General features: G+C 41.4%; 1 protein-coding gene across 5 annotated transcripts in view; it reads right to left on the bottom strand.

The window, feature by feature from the left end:
- The window catches only part of CNPY1 (canopy FGF signaling regulator 1), a 368137-nt gene that overhangs the window by 123942 nt on the left and 227658 nt on the right, over positions 1 to 16537 (bottom strand). For all 5 annotated transcript variants that reach the window (XM_085631980.1, XM_085631981.1, XM_085631978.1 and 2 more), the window contains one exon: positions 14738 to 14853. In XM_085631980.1, the coding sequence (XP_085488106.1) occupies positions 14738 to 14853 (116 nt within the window). The remainder of the gene's footprint in view (positions 1 to 14737; positions 14854 to 16537) is intronic.

Below are 16537 nucleotides of genomic sequence, written 5' to 3'. Positions count from 1 at the left end.
CGCGCACATGAAGCCAAGGCAATTGCAGGTATGCGCAGAGACGTCAGTTGCTCACTGCAACACTGTCCACAACACTGGCTCGGATGGCGGGATGGTCGCGGTTGGAGGACACTGCCAGTCCCTGTCCCCTTATGTTACCGTTGTCGAAAGAACCAGGCCAGCCAGAAGTTCAGGTGAGAACCGGGGGTCCGAACACACTCAGCAAACCTCCGCTGCCGCTCCTGCAGCCGGATGTAATTGTGGGCCAATCTGAGCCAAACTGCTGTCCGTTTTGCCCCCCTGTTTGCCCCTCCTGATAAGGAGGGGCCCGGTGACAAAGCCAAGATTGGAGCCGGGCGGGGGGCAGTGAGCTTTACCGTAGCGTTTCAGCGGGTTTCGACGTCTCCAGTCTCTATGCTCTCTGCTCATTCACGGCAAAAGCGAAAACCTGGTCCCAGAAACTCCGAGCTATATATTTTGTTATGTATGGCTTTCATAGAGAGGCATTAGAGTGAATTTCTACATTCTAGAGTCAGTGACTCACTATTCTCAGGTATCAGCAGTGGGTAACAGAACAGCACTTGTTCCTCACTGTTGTTCTGTCATAAACTAATTCCAGGCTGCTCTGGCAATGATCTCAGAGTCAGAGAGCTGCTAGGGAGCAGGAAGTACAGTACTCCTCTGACCCTGCTTACAAGTTGAAAGCATGGGAAAATTATTTTAGGGGCCATACATAACATACAAATATCGATTTTGTCTATTTGATGTGACTCGGAACCCCATGGTGGAAATCTTTACTGTTGATCACTGTTACCCAAATATAGTTCCATATATCGTTATTTGTCTTTGATCTTAATTATCCCCAGAACGGGTATTATGAGGTCACTTAATCCTTTCCGTTTTGAGTGTTCCATTGCACCTTGCGAATTCCTGTCAAATATTTTGGGGAGCAGTCTGGTTAGAGGTTGTGGGCACCAGATAGCTTCTGAGGAGAATTTGAAATGCTATTATTGGTGAACCGTGCACTGGGAAATCTGTTAAAATGTAGCCACAAACAATGGACAATTCCACATTTACCAAATCTACTCCCAAAACTGGAGACCTATTTGTTTTTGTCCATTAGTGCTATTATTTTTGGTTTGTGTGGGGTATCAAACCACAATAATAGGCATTATATAGACCAGTTTCCCTTTTCTAATAATACTAAAGATCAATCATCTTTAAAGCTGTGGCTCCATATGCATTTCTTTTGTTTTTTAGCAGACTGTGTAATTTCACATGCAGAACTAGTTCCACAATTTTAATTTGATATAACTGTAGCCAAAAAGGCAGCAAAATCTCACTCAGTCTTGTGTTCCAGTCTGAGTAAACATTTTCCTTACATACCGCCTGGAAAATATTAAGATTGCAGTCCGACCGATAGTAATAATTACTCCTAGCATTTTTATAATTCTCTCCTTTTCAGAGGAGATCATAATGTTAAGTGCTCTGCTACTCTAAGTTATAGCTCTTTCTAACACAACTTCCTGTGATTTAGTTTTTAGATGAAGTTGAAGTAGAATATTGGTTTCACACTTGACTATTTTACCTTATGCCAGTCTTTTCAAATTGCAACCGTGGTATTCAATAGTAATTCTCAAACTATGATGCTACAAAGCAGACAGGGAGCCATGTCAGAGTAAAGAGGGCCAGTCTGGGGATGTAATTTACCAACATCATGCTTGTAAGAAGTCTAGCGTGCTGGCTAAGAATGTTAATGTGTTGGACTGGGCTCTTTCTGCAGGGTCACCAAATATTTTTGCCTTCCTTTGCTGAAACCATTTTTGTTGGCTTTCAGGATTCTGTGCTCTTTACTCCTGCTAAGCAGTGATAAAGGGCTTGTGATCTCCCCCTCAAACCTGGTAAAATAGGCCTACACCTGAATGCTACATTTAATTTACTTATAGGTCCCTGATGTATTGTACTACATGTACCCAGGGCCTGTAAATTAAATGCTACTACTGATATGGAGCACTCGTTGTGCCACCCACTAATGTAGCATGATAAAGTCACCACAGCATGTACGGCAGATTTAAAATGCCAAATGGCAAAATAAACTTTGGTGCAGGTCTAAACATTCAATTTTTAGCACTTTTAAGTCACCCCTAAGGTAGGCCCTAAAGGCCCATATGGCAGGTTGCATGGTATTTAAGAATAAATGTTTGTTTAAGTTTTACATGTCCTGACAGTGAAAAACTCCTAAAGTCGTTTTTCACTTTAGAAAGGCAAACTGTCCTATAGACTAATACTGAGTTACCTTATTACACTCAAAAGAAAACTTCCGTTTGGGAACAGATAGAAAAATGCTTCTTCTACTGATTTGTATTTAAAATCCTCTTTAGTGGTAAACTCAGATTTTAAGTTACTCTTCCGAAAATGTCACTGGAGGTGGAACAAAATATCGGAGACCAGCTGGACGAACTTCATCAACACCTCCTACCCCGCTACCGCCACTAACCTCAAACAGGGAGTGAAAATCTTTAACGCCTGGATCACCAATTGTGCAGATAGAATCGTCCCCATCAAGTGCAACATCCAGAGAAAATCCTCCAAAAAGGCCAGCTGATACACCCAAGAACTCAGAACAGCAAAACGGGTCAGCAAACAGCTGGAGAGGAGATGGTGAGCCAGCAAGGAAACCTCCAACAGGGCACCCTTCAAGATCTCCGCCAACCTCTATCACAACCTGCTGAGGGCAACAAAGTAAAAAAAAGCCCTTGCTGCATGCATAAAAACCAGTGCCTACACCACAGAACTTTTACACATCATTAAGGAATTCTCCAACCCAACTGCCAGCAACAACGACATCATACCCTCACAGGAGCTGTGCGACAACTTCGCCTACTTCTTCTACAAGATCGCAACCATATACAGAAACTTCAAACCTCAACCCACACGTGCGGACTTTCTAGCCAGATACACCACCACCTTAACTGAGACGAGCCCCTTGACCACCTGGAACATCCTCTCCACCTTCACCATGAAATCCATCTCCCACAGACCCATGCCCGCACCACATCTTCAACCTCGGATTGGCCAGAAACTTACCACCCTACTCAACACCTCTATCACCACAGCAACATTTCCAGATGCCTGGAAACACACTGAAGTCAGATCAGTACTCAAAAACCCCTCCGCCAGCCCCAGCAAACTCAAAAACTACCAGCCAATCTCCCAGCTCCCATTCCCAGCAAAAGTACTGGAAAATATCATCAACAATCAACTCATAAAACACCTGGAGCAGAACCAGCTACTCGAACCTCCAATCCGGCTCCCGCAGCAATCACAGCACCGAAACCGCCCTGATCACAGCCACTGACGACATCCGAACCCTCCTCGACCAAGAAGAAACACCAGCTTTAATCCTCTTTGACCTCTCGACAGCCTTCGACACCGTATCCCACCACACGCTGATCGAAAGACTCCACCACATCGGCATCCAAGGGGACGCACTCAGATGGATCACCTCCTTCCTCACTGGAAGAACCCAGAGGATCCGCCTCCCACCTTTCACCTCTCAATCCAAGGAGATCACCTGCGGTGTCCCCCAGGACTCATCCCTCAGTCCCACGCTCTTCAACGTACGCTCTTCAAATATATGACCCCGCTGGCCAACATCATTAGATCCCATGGTCTCAACATAATTTCCTAAACAGATGACACCCAACTCATCCTCTCACTCACCGTCGACCTCACCACCACCACCAAACAGAACCATCTTCTACAGATGCATGACAATCATCGCTGACTGGATGAAGAACAACTGCCTGCAGATGAACACAGACAAGACAAAAGTACTGATCTTTGGCAACAGCAGCAATACATGGAACGACTCCTGGTGGCCATCAGACCTAGGACCTTCACCTACTCCGACCAACCACGCCAGAAACCTCGGAATCATCATTGACAACAAGCGCACCATGAAATCACAGATCAATGCCATCTCCTCCGCCTGGTTCCTCACTCTTCGCATGTTACATAAAATCTTCAAGTGGCTACTACTACACATGACACGCACCGTGAGACAGGCCCTCATCACCAGCCGCCTGGACCACGGCAACGTCCTCTACATAGGAATCGCTGCCCACCTTCTAAAGAGAGATCATACCAAACAGAACGCCACAGCCAGACTAATCCTCGGCCTTCCCTGATGAACCCACATCTCACCCCACCTCAGTCAACCTCACTGGCTACCTGTACAGAAGAGATGCCAATTCAAGCAGCTGACCCACTCACACAAGGCTTTACACAACCAAGGACTTGCATACATTAACCTCTGCCTGAACTTCAACCATCGAGAAGACTATGCTCTAACTCCTTTTCATTTGCCTAGATTCCCCGCATCTACCGAAGCAGAAGTGGAGGACACTCCTTCTCACATATAGCAGCAAAGACCTGGAACAGCCTCCCCATGCACGTCCGGACCATCATCTCACTTCTGGATTGCCAAATGCCCAGCAAGACCTGGCTGTTCGAATAACCCTTCGGAACCTGCAAGCACCTGGATACCCTATCAGGTAATTAGCCACGCTGTATAAATCCTGATTGAATGAAAATGCTAATTTTAGAAAGTTGTCCTTTTTCTGCCTAAGTCATATGTGCCTTTCTGCCAGTGTCTGGGTCACATGATTGTGAACGGCTCTTCTGTGCTGTGTATTCCTTCCAGACAAGGGGACAAAAGGGGCCAAAGGGTAGAGAGAGTGGGTCTTCCTGATAAGATAGCTAGGGAGTTGTGTCTGCCATGATTCCACTTCAAAGATCCCTGCCTGCAGCACACACAAAGGAACCAAACACAAGGCTTGCCCTTGACTGTATTACCCTAGACAGTTTGCACCCAAACACAACGGAAGAGGAAGGACTGACCACAACCAGTTTGGAAGTAGGCTAGGGCTTGTCCCCTCCCCCCACACACAAAGGCTGCCACTAGGTATAAGTGTGGCACCTTCAGAACCTCTCATCAGAACACCTCTGGACCGGTGGAAGATTCAGAAGAAGGACTGTCTGAAGGGGGATTATTGGACCCAGGCTCCCCAGGGACACAGGCTCTTCAAGAGGGCTCTCCTGCACCTGCTCAGCTGACCAGCACCAACTGGACCTACCTCGCCCTGCTGTTGCCTCTGCTGGAGTAAGGTCTGATCCCCAAGAGGTGCCTCTCCAGGTCCTGGATCCTTGGCTGGCATCAGAGAATACTCCTTATGTCTCCCAAAAAACAAAAGTTGTGAGCTCTAAGTGAAGATCCAGTGGTTTTTGGTCTCTGCACGACCGCTCGTTGACCATCGGTGATGCCCGCCAAAGCAAATATTCAGAGATAAACTGCTCCTAGAACAAACAGCGACAACCCATGTAGACGGCCAAGCGAAGCTCCAACTACGACCGTCTCTTTGCTCAAAACAGTGACCGTTCACAATATCCCACCTACTCCTTGCACCAACCGCCAATATAAAGCTCTGCTGCAGCTCCCCGCATAGACTTGGACTCAGAAAAGGGAAAACTCTAAGAGGGCACAAACATGGTCCCGCTCGTTGGTGGCCTAAACTTCTGACTTCGACCTGGTCCTGGGCGACCAGATAACCGCAATTAACATTTCGTGCTAGACACTTTAAACATTAATAACTCTGGTTCTACTAGTTGGATTTTTTTCATTTTGGTGTCATTTTATTTATTAAATCTACTCTATTTTTCTAAATTGGGTTGGGATTTTTCTTGTGTTGAATTTTCACTCTATTACTGTTTGAGTACTGTATAAATACTTTACACATTGCCTCTAAGTTACGCCCAACTACTTTTGTGCTAAGTTACCTGAGGGTTGTGCGCAGGTTTATTTAGTGACTTTTGTGGTCCACCCTGACAAGGATTATAGTTATTATAGTTATTCATTAAGTGGGCGTCCACCCCAATAAATTAATAATCCGATTTCTTACAGCAGGAATTCACCAATATATAGTGAACAGGACTAAATAATATTTTTAGCTATAACAACCTGTTCTATAAGGAAAATGAAAAGATTTGTCTAAAACGTGCCTTGTTAAATTCATATACCCTTACAACCCCTGTTTGTGTGTGTGTCGTAATTATGAGTTTGTTTGATGTTACTGACAGTCTGATTTTTAACACAATAAATTTCGGTAAGGTGAAAACTTGAAGAAATGTACCATGTAACAAAATTATAGTGAAAACTGGGACAAGCAGATTTTGATATGGCAAGCACCGAAATCATCATGTTGTGCCTCATTTTCACAGGGAAACTAGTAATTGGTATTATTTATTGCTTTTGATAATGTACCAATTGGGCAGGACCAGTAATAGAGGCCTAAGAGTTCAATGAACCATTAGTGCACTTCACTTAAACCAACACAAGTAGAGGAAAATCACGTAACCCATGTGAAATATGGGTAAATATAGTGATAACGGAAAAGGATCGGTATATTATGGAAGCACTGAAGAATCTAAGATACCAACTTTTATGACAACCCTAAATTCAATCCAAGTTAAGAAATTACGGAATGGTACCATGAACTATGATGCCACTGGAGTGGAGAGAATCTGATTAATGAGGGTGAATTAAAGTATTTAATTGAATCGCATACCAACCATATACTTCTTTTAAATGACCAATAAGAATGTAAATACCTTTTGGCTCCTATTGCAAAAACACTGAGCTTATAATTGAGATACAAAGGCAATTCATTAATACATTCACAGAATGCTCGATGGTCAGAAAATTACCATTTCATAAGAGTGGACGGCTCAGCAGTTAAAAAATCTTTAGAACATGATATTCCCATTTAGTTTTTCTTGGAACAGAAAAACATGGGATGTTATAGGCACACAATTAAAATATAATGGAAATGATCAACTTCCGATTTAACAAAAAGTTCACATTCAATCATAGGATATTTCAGCCAAAATGAGGCACAGCAATGGGCATTTCTGTCTCCTATAGTTATGCAATTTGATGACAGGCTGCTGGGAGAAGGAAATAGGATGGATTGAAGTCAGTGAGAACTATCTAGTAAAGACAATCATGTATCCAAGCAATAAAGATGACATTTTTATCATATGGAGCAAAAACAAAATTCAGAGCACATTATGAAAAACGAAACAGCAATCCTATAATATGAGGTTCATAGATAAGTCAAACAAAGGTAATATTTCTGGGTTTTGAAGTTTGAACTGCTGTCCAATACATAGAAAGAAGCAACTTTAAATAACAGACCAACACCACCAGTTTGCTAATTGCGAGAGTCATCACAAGGTCTAGAGTGAAACATCTTCTATGGGGAATTTTTAAGATTGAAGAGGAACTCTTCTGCTAAAGAGGAATTTGACATTGTAAACAGAAGAAAAAGAGATGCAAATAGAAGAACATCTACAAAGTGTAACTAAAATGATATTACAGACGGCAATAAGAAGACAATAATAAATGTGATAATAAAACAAAAAGAACAAGAAACTGAAGAGAAAAATAAGGCTACGAACTAATAATAATCAAACCTTACGCTAGAAATACAAACGACTAAATGAGTTGTATGCAAGCCTGGAATCTGATTAATGATGATCTATTTACAAAGGCCAAACAAGGGATGTGTTTAACTGTGACATACAGAAAGGCGATTTTTTTTAAACGTATCTTGGTTAATAGCCATTTCCAACATGAAAGCAAAACAACAACATGATTAACTGAAAAAATGCACATTATTTAGAACTTGTAACCACTGCAAAGTGTGCCCAAATGGGAAAAATGGGAAATAGTTCATATGGAAGAACAAGATAAAAGAGATAAACAAATGATTGACATGCAAGATTAAATTTATTGATTTATGTTTGATTCTGTCCATGCAAAGTACTGTACAGTGAAACACATATTTGAAAATAAAAGAGAAATCAAGAAAAGAGATTTCAGATACATAATGGTGAAACAAGTTACTTACCTTTGGTAACGCCTTATCTGGTAGAAACTCTATGTAGCCGCAAATTCCTTACTTTTTGTTGTTGTTGTAGTTTTATATAGCGCGAACTCGACCCAAAGGTATTGGAGCGCTTATACATGAGCAAACGTTATATTACACAAGGACACATTCATTTTTGGTAGGCATGGGGGGATTAAGTGATTTGCCCAGAATCACAGGATGATGAGCAAGCGCAGAGACTCAAACCTGACTCCCCAGTTCCAAAGTCTGCTGCTCTGGCTGTTATGCCACATCCTGTCTTCTATACCTTAGAATATTTCCCAGGTGTCAGACTAGAACCGGAAACTTTTGGTGAGCAGTACCCTGCATGCTGGTAGGTGACATCATCGGCGTCGCAAGTGACAAGCGCGGTGCCTATCTAGGTGCCACCCTAGTGCCCCAACGTCAGTTTCTTTTTGTGACTTTCCAAGCCAGAAGAGCAGACCACGACGAACCCTGACCACTGGTGTGCGGAGCTAAGGCACTTAAAAGGGGTATATCCCTTACAATATAATCCGTTCTCAGAGTGAGGCAGATGGGAGGGTCAGTAAGGAATCTGCAGCTCGATATAGGTTCTACCAGATTGCCAGGTCTAGTGGCTTAGTGGACTAATGCATCTACTGTAGGGACCTGTGTTTGACCTCATGGTCACAGGTTTAAATCCCAGGCGGGCCCACTCAGCCTTTCATCCTTCTGAGGTCGATAAAATGAATACCACTGAGTAACCCTGGGCGTGAACTCCGCTCCGCTCACTGAGTTTTCCGCACTCCGCGTTACGCGGAGATCACGGACTTCCCAAAAACTCAACTTTGCGTTGCAGAGCGGAATTTTATTCCCTTGCTCACGTCCGTCAACGTCATGTTGGAAAATCAACCTCCCGGCGAGATTTCTCAACGCCTTGGGGGGGTGTCAGATTTCTCACTGCGAGTGCTCGCGTATGCTTGCGACCGCTCGCGTTGAGAAACTGTCCATTTGCGTTGAGAAAGCTGTAGCTCGAGTAAAAATCTACTCAAGCAGCAGAAAGGAAAGCAGCATCCGCTTGCGTTGTGCATGGTGCCATTCGCAATGATTGCACAGTGCAGACAACCATCCGGCACCGCAAATCATGGCGAACGGCACTTTTCTATCGCTTGCAGAGTTCTGCGTATTGCGTTTGAGGTTTTTTCCACTTCGCGGAGTTCCCCGTAGCGGAACTCCGTAAACTCCGCCCAGGGTTACCATTAAGTTGGGTGAACGTGCCCTTCACAAATACACGTTATGTTTATAAGGCGTTACCGAAAGTAAGTAACTTGTTCATCTTAGTATTGCTACCCGAGCAATACCTTCCCTGGATGAGAGTCTGTGATGTGGATTAGACTAAAAAGTCGTGTAGGACCGAATGAGTAAAGTGACCATTGCGCAGTGCCAAATTTGAAGAAGAAAAACAATAATTGCCAGGGCCCTCCAGAGGAGGCCACTGCAGCTTGCACAAGCTATTGACTCTGCCAGCGCTGCCGAAGACAGTACCAATCCAACTACTAACCATCACACTGCTACAAGTGTGACAATTCAGACTGTTCGAGGCCCCCCAAGCTACAAGTATAGCTTGGCCGAGTCATTTCTAACGTATATTGAATTAACAAACAACTGTTGTGCTTCTATCTAAATCAGACAAACAGCTGTCATAAGTACTGGTGTTGACAATAAAGTGCCGGTGTTGAGCACCAAAAACCATTGGCTCAAATTAAGCACTGCCGTGACACCGGACCTGACTTTTCAGGCAGGAGCGTTTCGTAAAAGAGTGAAAGGAAGCCCACTTTGCTGCTTAACGGATATCAAGGACAGGAATTCTGCAGGCTAACGCAGTGGTCACAGCATTGACTCTGGTAGAGTGAGTGCACAAACCCTCAGGGGGTTGCTTTTTGGCCTATGCGTAGCAGATTTTGATATAAAGCACTATCCACCGAGTGATGGTCGGTTTCTGCACTGCCCTTACTTTCTTGGCCCGACTTACCCCATGAAGTGTTGATCATCCACCTGGCACTCACATATACAGTCAAGGAAGAACAACAACGCCATTTTTAGGTCCAGGCATGGAGTCTCTCCTTGCTTTAGAGGGGTGCGGCATAGCGTAAAAATGTAGACAAAGTGATGGATTGGCCTACATGGAAAGGAGTTACTGCCTTCGGTAACAAGAATGCTCTAGTTTGAAGGACTAGTTGTTCTGGGTAGAAGGTAAGATATGGAGAATTTTGCAGAGTGCCTTTAACTCACAGACCCCACGGGCAAGTGTTATAGGCACTAGGAAGGGCATTTTGATGGAGAGAAGCCGGAGTGGACAGTTGTGGAGCAGCTCAAAGGGAGCATACATCCAAAAAGTTAGAACCAGGTTGAGGTCCCACTTGGGCATAATTAAAGTTGCTGGTGGGAACATATGCTGGAGACCTTTCAGGAACCTATGTGCAATAGGGGATTTGAAAAGTAATGGCTGATGTGGCAACAGCACAAATGCCGAAGTGGCAGAAAGATAACTTTTCCAAGTGCCCAAAGCAGAGCCCTATAGACATATAGACAAAATAGACAAAAGAGACTGGGAAAGGGGTGCAGATAGAGGGTTAACATGTGTATCTCTACACCATGCCACAAACCTGCTCTAACGGCAGGTGTATACAGTCTTGGTGGAGAGACACCTGCCAGGCAAGATAACATTGCAGACTTCAGGCGGAAGGTTGGGCAGATCACGGATTCTTTCTCACTCTTTATCTGCAACTGGTAGCTCCACAGGATCCAAAAGATCTCAAAGTGGACAACCTCCGGCCACAACCAATGTGAGAAATCGGATTCAGAACAGAAAAGAAAAGAAAAACCACCAACAAAAAACATTTGAACATGAAGATCTATTCAGAGCTGTCAGATTATGGCAAAATATAAAGAGCACGTCTATCTCTCAAACTTCCTCATACTTCGCACCACTAAGCAATGCTCAAAACACAAAAAAGCACCTCTGTGGTCATCATGTATGACATGGAAACACTTCCCACACAGGCTCTAGGCAAATACAACACAGTTTCAATCATACACCTACACAGAGTAGTGTGCTGCCCGTGTGGGTACACGTTTTAGTGCCCCATATAAAGATTGGAAGTTCTATACAAATGCTATAACACAATACAATGAGTGAGGTCAGGAGGAGAGCATCGAGGCTGTTTATGGTTGTACAACTAATAATAACTCCGGGATTTCATGGGGTTTGGTAGGTTTTGAATGATAAAAACAAACTGTATTTATCAGAAAGTAAGAGTATGTATAACACTGAATTGTTTTGGTTTTATAATGATAAATGGCCACTGCTTGTAAAGTCTACATGGTATGGCTTATGTCTTTGCTTTTCCTCCACCATTTTAAAATGTTTTCTTTTACTTTTTTACACAATGCTTAACAATAAAGCATTGGCACTCTCATTATAAAGACAAGACCTACTGGCCTTGCCAATGCTTGTTTTAACTGTTAGTAATCAGGAGGCAGGATTTATGAATGTAACAGTCACAATTGTTTTGTTTTCCTATAAAGAAACCAGTTTCAGCGGCAAACATTAATTGTGATGTTTTGTCACGGTACGCGACAGAATATTTACAAACAATTAAACACAGGTAAGTGTATATAGTTTTCTCAAAAATCCTTCTCAAATGCACTCAATCAGGAAACCTACCTTAATATTTCAAAATTAGGCATTATTTAATGTTAATACAAGCACCATTACACTTCAAAACATAAAATGTCACTTACTGCAATTGTAGGGGGACATACGCTAAAATATTTAATTGTTACCATATGATTCTGCTTTAATACACTTTAAATGTACACCAAGTATGCCACAATGGCAGCTAAAAGCACATTTGAAATAATTCTATCTAAAAAAGTGTTTAACTACCTTCCTAGCTAAATAGCTCGCTATTTAGAACAGCATTACTCACATGACTGGAAACAATGGCACTACTATACATTCCCTTTTCCTTTTCCCTTACAAGGTCTAACACAAATAAGTCTCCTGCTGGAAGCAGACATAGCGTTTTGTACAAAAAATAAATTATGGCAAATCCAGCTCCTCTTTTTTTAAGCTTAGTGGGCAGAATCGAATTGGACAAATAAATACATGAAAAGTAAATAATGTACAGGGGCATTTTCAAGTTCATTATCATATTAAAGGATCTGTTCTCACGCCTTAGCTAGTAAACTTTCATTCCTAAAGCAGTTTTCACAGAAAAACATGCAAAAATGTACACTCTGTTCGATGGTTTCAGACTTAGTATCTTTGGACCAAATAATCACTTAAACGTATTTTCCAAGCTATTTTCCATTTAAAAAAAAGCTTGTGAGCCTTTAAAAACCCCAAAAGCTTGGTCAGTGAAAGTCAAATGCTGAAAAATGCAGGCCTTTTTTTTTAGATTTAATAAACAAACTTCCATGCACTTTTTTTTTAATTGATTTGTGCATATCTTCTTGAAAAAGTAGTGCTGTGCAGCACACCGAAAAAACACGCATAACGAGAATGGGAGTACTACATAACCTTTTTGACTACACAAGCACTGCCTGCAAGCTTTGCAACCACAACTCCCCCAACAGCCAATCGTTTAATAACACCATGCCAACATCATATACATGCGGTCTTTTCCAAGCTGGTAAGTTCATTGTCTGTGATTCATCATAAAAAGTACAAGTATTCATTCTTTGATCAAATTACATGCAAGGGTAAAGGGGCATGAAGAATATGAATGAATAGCTTTCACAATCTACCCCAGCCTATATTAGCACATATAGAACTGAGTATGTAGCATCTGGAAGATAGCTTAGCAATCACGCCCGTCCAGCTGTGTCATTCTATTTGGAGTAAAGAAGAGACCAAGTTCACCAAAGCTGTTATAAGGGATTGACTAAGCGTAGACAACGCACTGGGAATCCTGTGGATCTCTCATATCTTCAGACACGCAGCCCAATTGAACAGACCTTCATCATTGAATGAACTTGACAGCCTATCATCCTATAGCAAAAGGGAATTAAGACTTTCATTACACTTACGGTTCATGCCAGGCCTGCCAATTACAGTATTCAACTGCAGTGGTCAGATACCTAGCTGTGGCACATACTTAGGGCATCTAGAGCACCTTACAATTACATCTAACACCCAACATTGATTTGTTCTGACACAATTGAGATAGGGTATATTTTATGTTTTGGTAGGCTTCTCACAAGTAAAATAATGGCCCAAGGCAGCTGTTAAATATCCATGTAATGGAAGATCCACCCAAACAACAATGCATTTTATGCTTTTCTATTGCTTTTATACTGGAATCAGGAAACCCTATCTAACACTCCTATTTTTAGCTAAGAGTATCAGGAACTAAAAAGATGCTTTTCTATACCTCTGTTCTTTGGAGGACCCTTCTATTAGTTTAAAAATTGCCTCCTTTATATGGAAAGCCATATTCCTTAAGAATCATCTTAACTACTCGCATCAACCCCTCCTCTAATATTTTTATGTGACTCCCTAATGGTCCAAACCTTTATCTACTCCCACTGTGAGTTTAGTGCCTAATTGTGGGGCAACAGCCTGGTAGACTAGCCATATTGTTCTATTCCTGGGAAGGCACCAGCATGATCTAGTCGGACTCAAAGTTCACAGTGCTGCAGTGATGATCAGAGTGATGTTCAGGTGGTTTACAACTTTCTTTTATATTAACCTAGCAAACTATAGAGAGAGGTTTTTGTTCTTATAGAGCCCGGCTGCAAACCAATGATCACCTAAATATGGAAACTTACTGCCTCCTGACAGGTTTTATTTAACCCTACATCAACGCACCAACCTGTAGTTTGCAAATTACACTTTATAATGAATTGGATGGCTCCACGCTCTGCAAATGCTAGCCTATGCTGTTGTCTTGTTAAGCCGAATGAGCAGAGGAACATGTCAGGACCAGTGTAACATCCTGCGTTATTCTGATTTTACTGTTTGCAATTTGCTACCTTAGCTTATATTCTGCACTTTACATTTTGTATTTTATATTGTCATCCTTTGCATAGGGGTTTTAAAATATTCTCAATGCATCGTGTCATATTTTGCACTCTCTATCTCAGATGTAGCACTGATATGACGAGGACTCTTTCCTCTGGGGTTTGTGAATTATTTGCACTTTTATGGTTTTATCTCAAAATGAATAAAGACCTTAAATCAAATCAAATGAATAACTTGCTGTCGCTCAGAAGTAGCAATAAAGTGCTGCAGTCTTAAAGGGAGCTTGAATCCTAGCTAGGGTAATGCAGTGGCCAGATACAAAGTGAAAATTGGTGATTTATTTTGCAGTACACCAGACAGATAATCAAGATTCTTTATGCTATATTTTACAAACAACTGTGACGTGTAGAATGCAGATTCCTCCTACTACAAGGAGTACCCACTAATAAAGTATACGGACTGTTCAATCATTATAGGGATTAAAAAAGGGTCCAAGAGAGGATCATATTTACTGCACCCAGCTATTTTTAATGAGAAGCACTAGCTGAATGTTCATAAGGTTTGGTGAACAAATCTTTGTACTGGGGAAAAAAAATCAGTTTAGAAATGCACCAATCAACAAATAAATAAAACAATGAATGTTACACATTTATAATTCAATTTCTTACACTTCGCAACTGAATAAAAAAAGAGTAAAAAAAACGGTATGATTAAGCCTGCTGTCTGTTTTGATAAAAACTAATTACAGCAAACTAAAGCTTCATCATGACATTATCCTTACCTTATTTCTTTCTTGTGTCCCATCGGGGCTTATTCGAAATGACCCTACTTCTACAGTCTTCTTTGGGTTTACTTTACTCAATACATGTTGAAGTTCATCTACCAGTGCCCTGCAAGCTAGAGAGAAAACAGCACATCATTAATTTCATGGTTTAGACTGAATGTAATACTGGACTTCTATTATTATATTAGATATGAATCAGCGATGAAATGTTACAGAACAAATTAAACAAAAAGATCTACGTTAACTCTAAAGCTGTACTTTTGTTTTATACTGAGGACCCGGGTGGCACAACTGTAAAGAACCCAAAATTTTATTTTTGCAGACTGTTACCTTTTACATAAAGACAACACTTCACACTAGATTAATTTAGTAGTATGATAACAAGTTATAAGTAGTGGTAAAGTCAACAATAAGTTCCTTCAGGTTGCCAACTGACAGTCTAAATGAAGATGCCAAAGGAATCAAACAAACTGTGAAGCACTTTCCAACAAAAAAAAAGTTATGTTTCTACTTTCATTGTAGCTGTCACACCTTTGAACAATGTAGACAGTAGAATGTAAACCATTACCACAGGAGAGCCTGAAATGGTGGTTAATCATAATGAAAATTATTACAGGGACTCTGTCATACGTTCACACAAAACAGAGTACATCAATGAGTTATAAAATTACATGTATGATTTTTGTAAAATGTCCTCATTCTTTTGTAAGTCACAGAGCATACGCATAAATAAAAAAAACATATAGCTTTCCAGAAGAATATTATGAATTTTGGTAAAGGCACCAAAATCACAATATGGTTTCGATACACCTGCTACCAGGAAAGACTAAACATGCTTAGAAAACAGACACATCTTTAGTGTGAGCAGTAAAACATTATACTGATAAAATGAACCTATAGTCTAGTGAAAGATCCTTCCACCCTGTGGAAGCCAACACAGAAAAGTGGGGGCCTCCTATCTGTGATTTTCTAAAATGGAGGTTAGATCACAAAAGTGTTGATATAGGCATGATGGAGCATTAAGAAGTGTACAGCAGGAGGCGATTTTCAGGAAAATTGGGTACGGTAAATAGGATACATGTATGCCTGTTAAGGAGGAAATAAAATGCGAGGAAATCGTGCTACCGCAGACATTAGTAGCAAGCAATACAGAGCAATACGAGGTTAAAGAGAAATATATGCCTTGGTTTCATGAAGATGTAGTGTAGGTTAACGTTCACCAGAAAGCAGAAACACAAGTTCAGCAGGTTTTCAGTTAACTGGAAAAAGATATTTACAAGACTTGAAGAGATTATAATCACAGCACACAAGCAGAGTCCATCCTCGTTGTTAATTGAGATGTGGTCCAGAAAATGTTGGTCAAAGGTGACTTTAGTCTAAAGCATAGAGAGTCAGATAAGAAACCTTGGGAACAGAGTAATATAAAAATGAACACACTTGGAGAAAGAAGGTTAATGTTTCATTAAAGTTTTGTTGGAACCATGATAAAGAGAATGTAGAGAAAAAGTTACCCGGTTAAAAGACACAGGTGATGTGATATTTATGTAAAAGTATATTATAAAAGCATGTTATTGACTTTTTTAGCTGCCTGCGAGCATTAAATTGAGATCAGCTTTTTCAGCTCCGCAGAGGTGACAGATCTCACAGCTGTAATAAAAAAAACTTACCATTGCCTGAAAAAGTCTTGTCTCTTTCTTTTATTTCAGTTTCCCCCCAACATGCATAAGGCATTAAGATGTTAAACTTGATTTGAGCTCTGGTACCGAGTCCGTGAAGACCTTTTAAAAGAGACTTGGC

Source organism: Triturus cristatus, chromosome 10 (genome assembly GCF_964204655.1).
Source record: "Triturus cristatus chromosome 10, aTriCri1.1, whole genome shotgun sequence".
Lineage (NCBI taxonomy): Eukaryota > Metazoa > Chordata > Amphibia > Caudata > Salamandridae > Triturus > Triturus cristatus.
The sequence above is the reverse complement of the archived record's forward strand: the minus strand, read 5'-3'. Positions and strand labels throughout refer to the sequence as shown.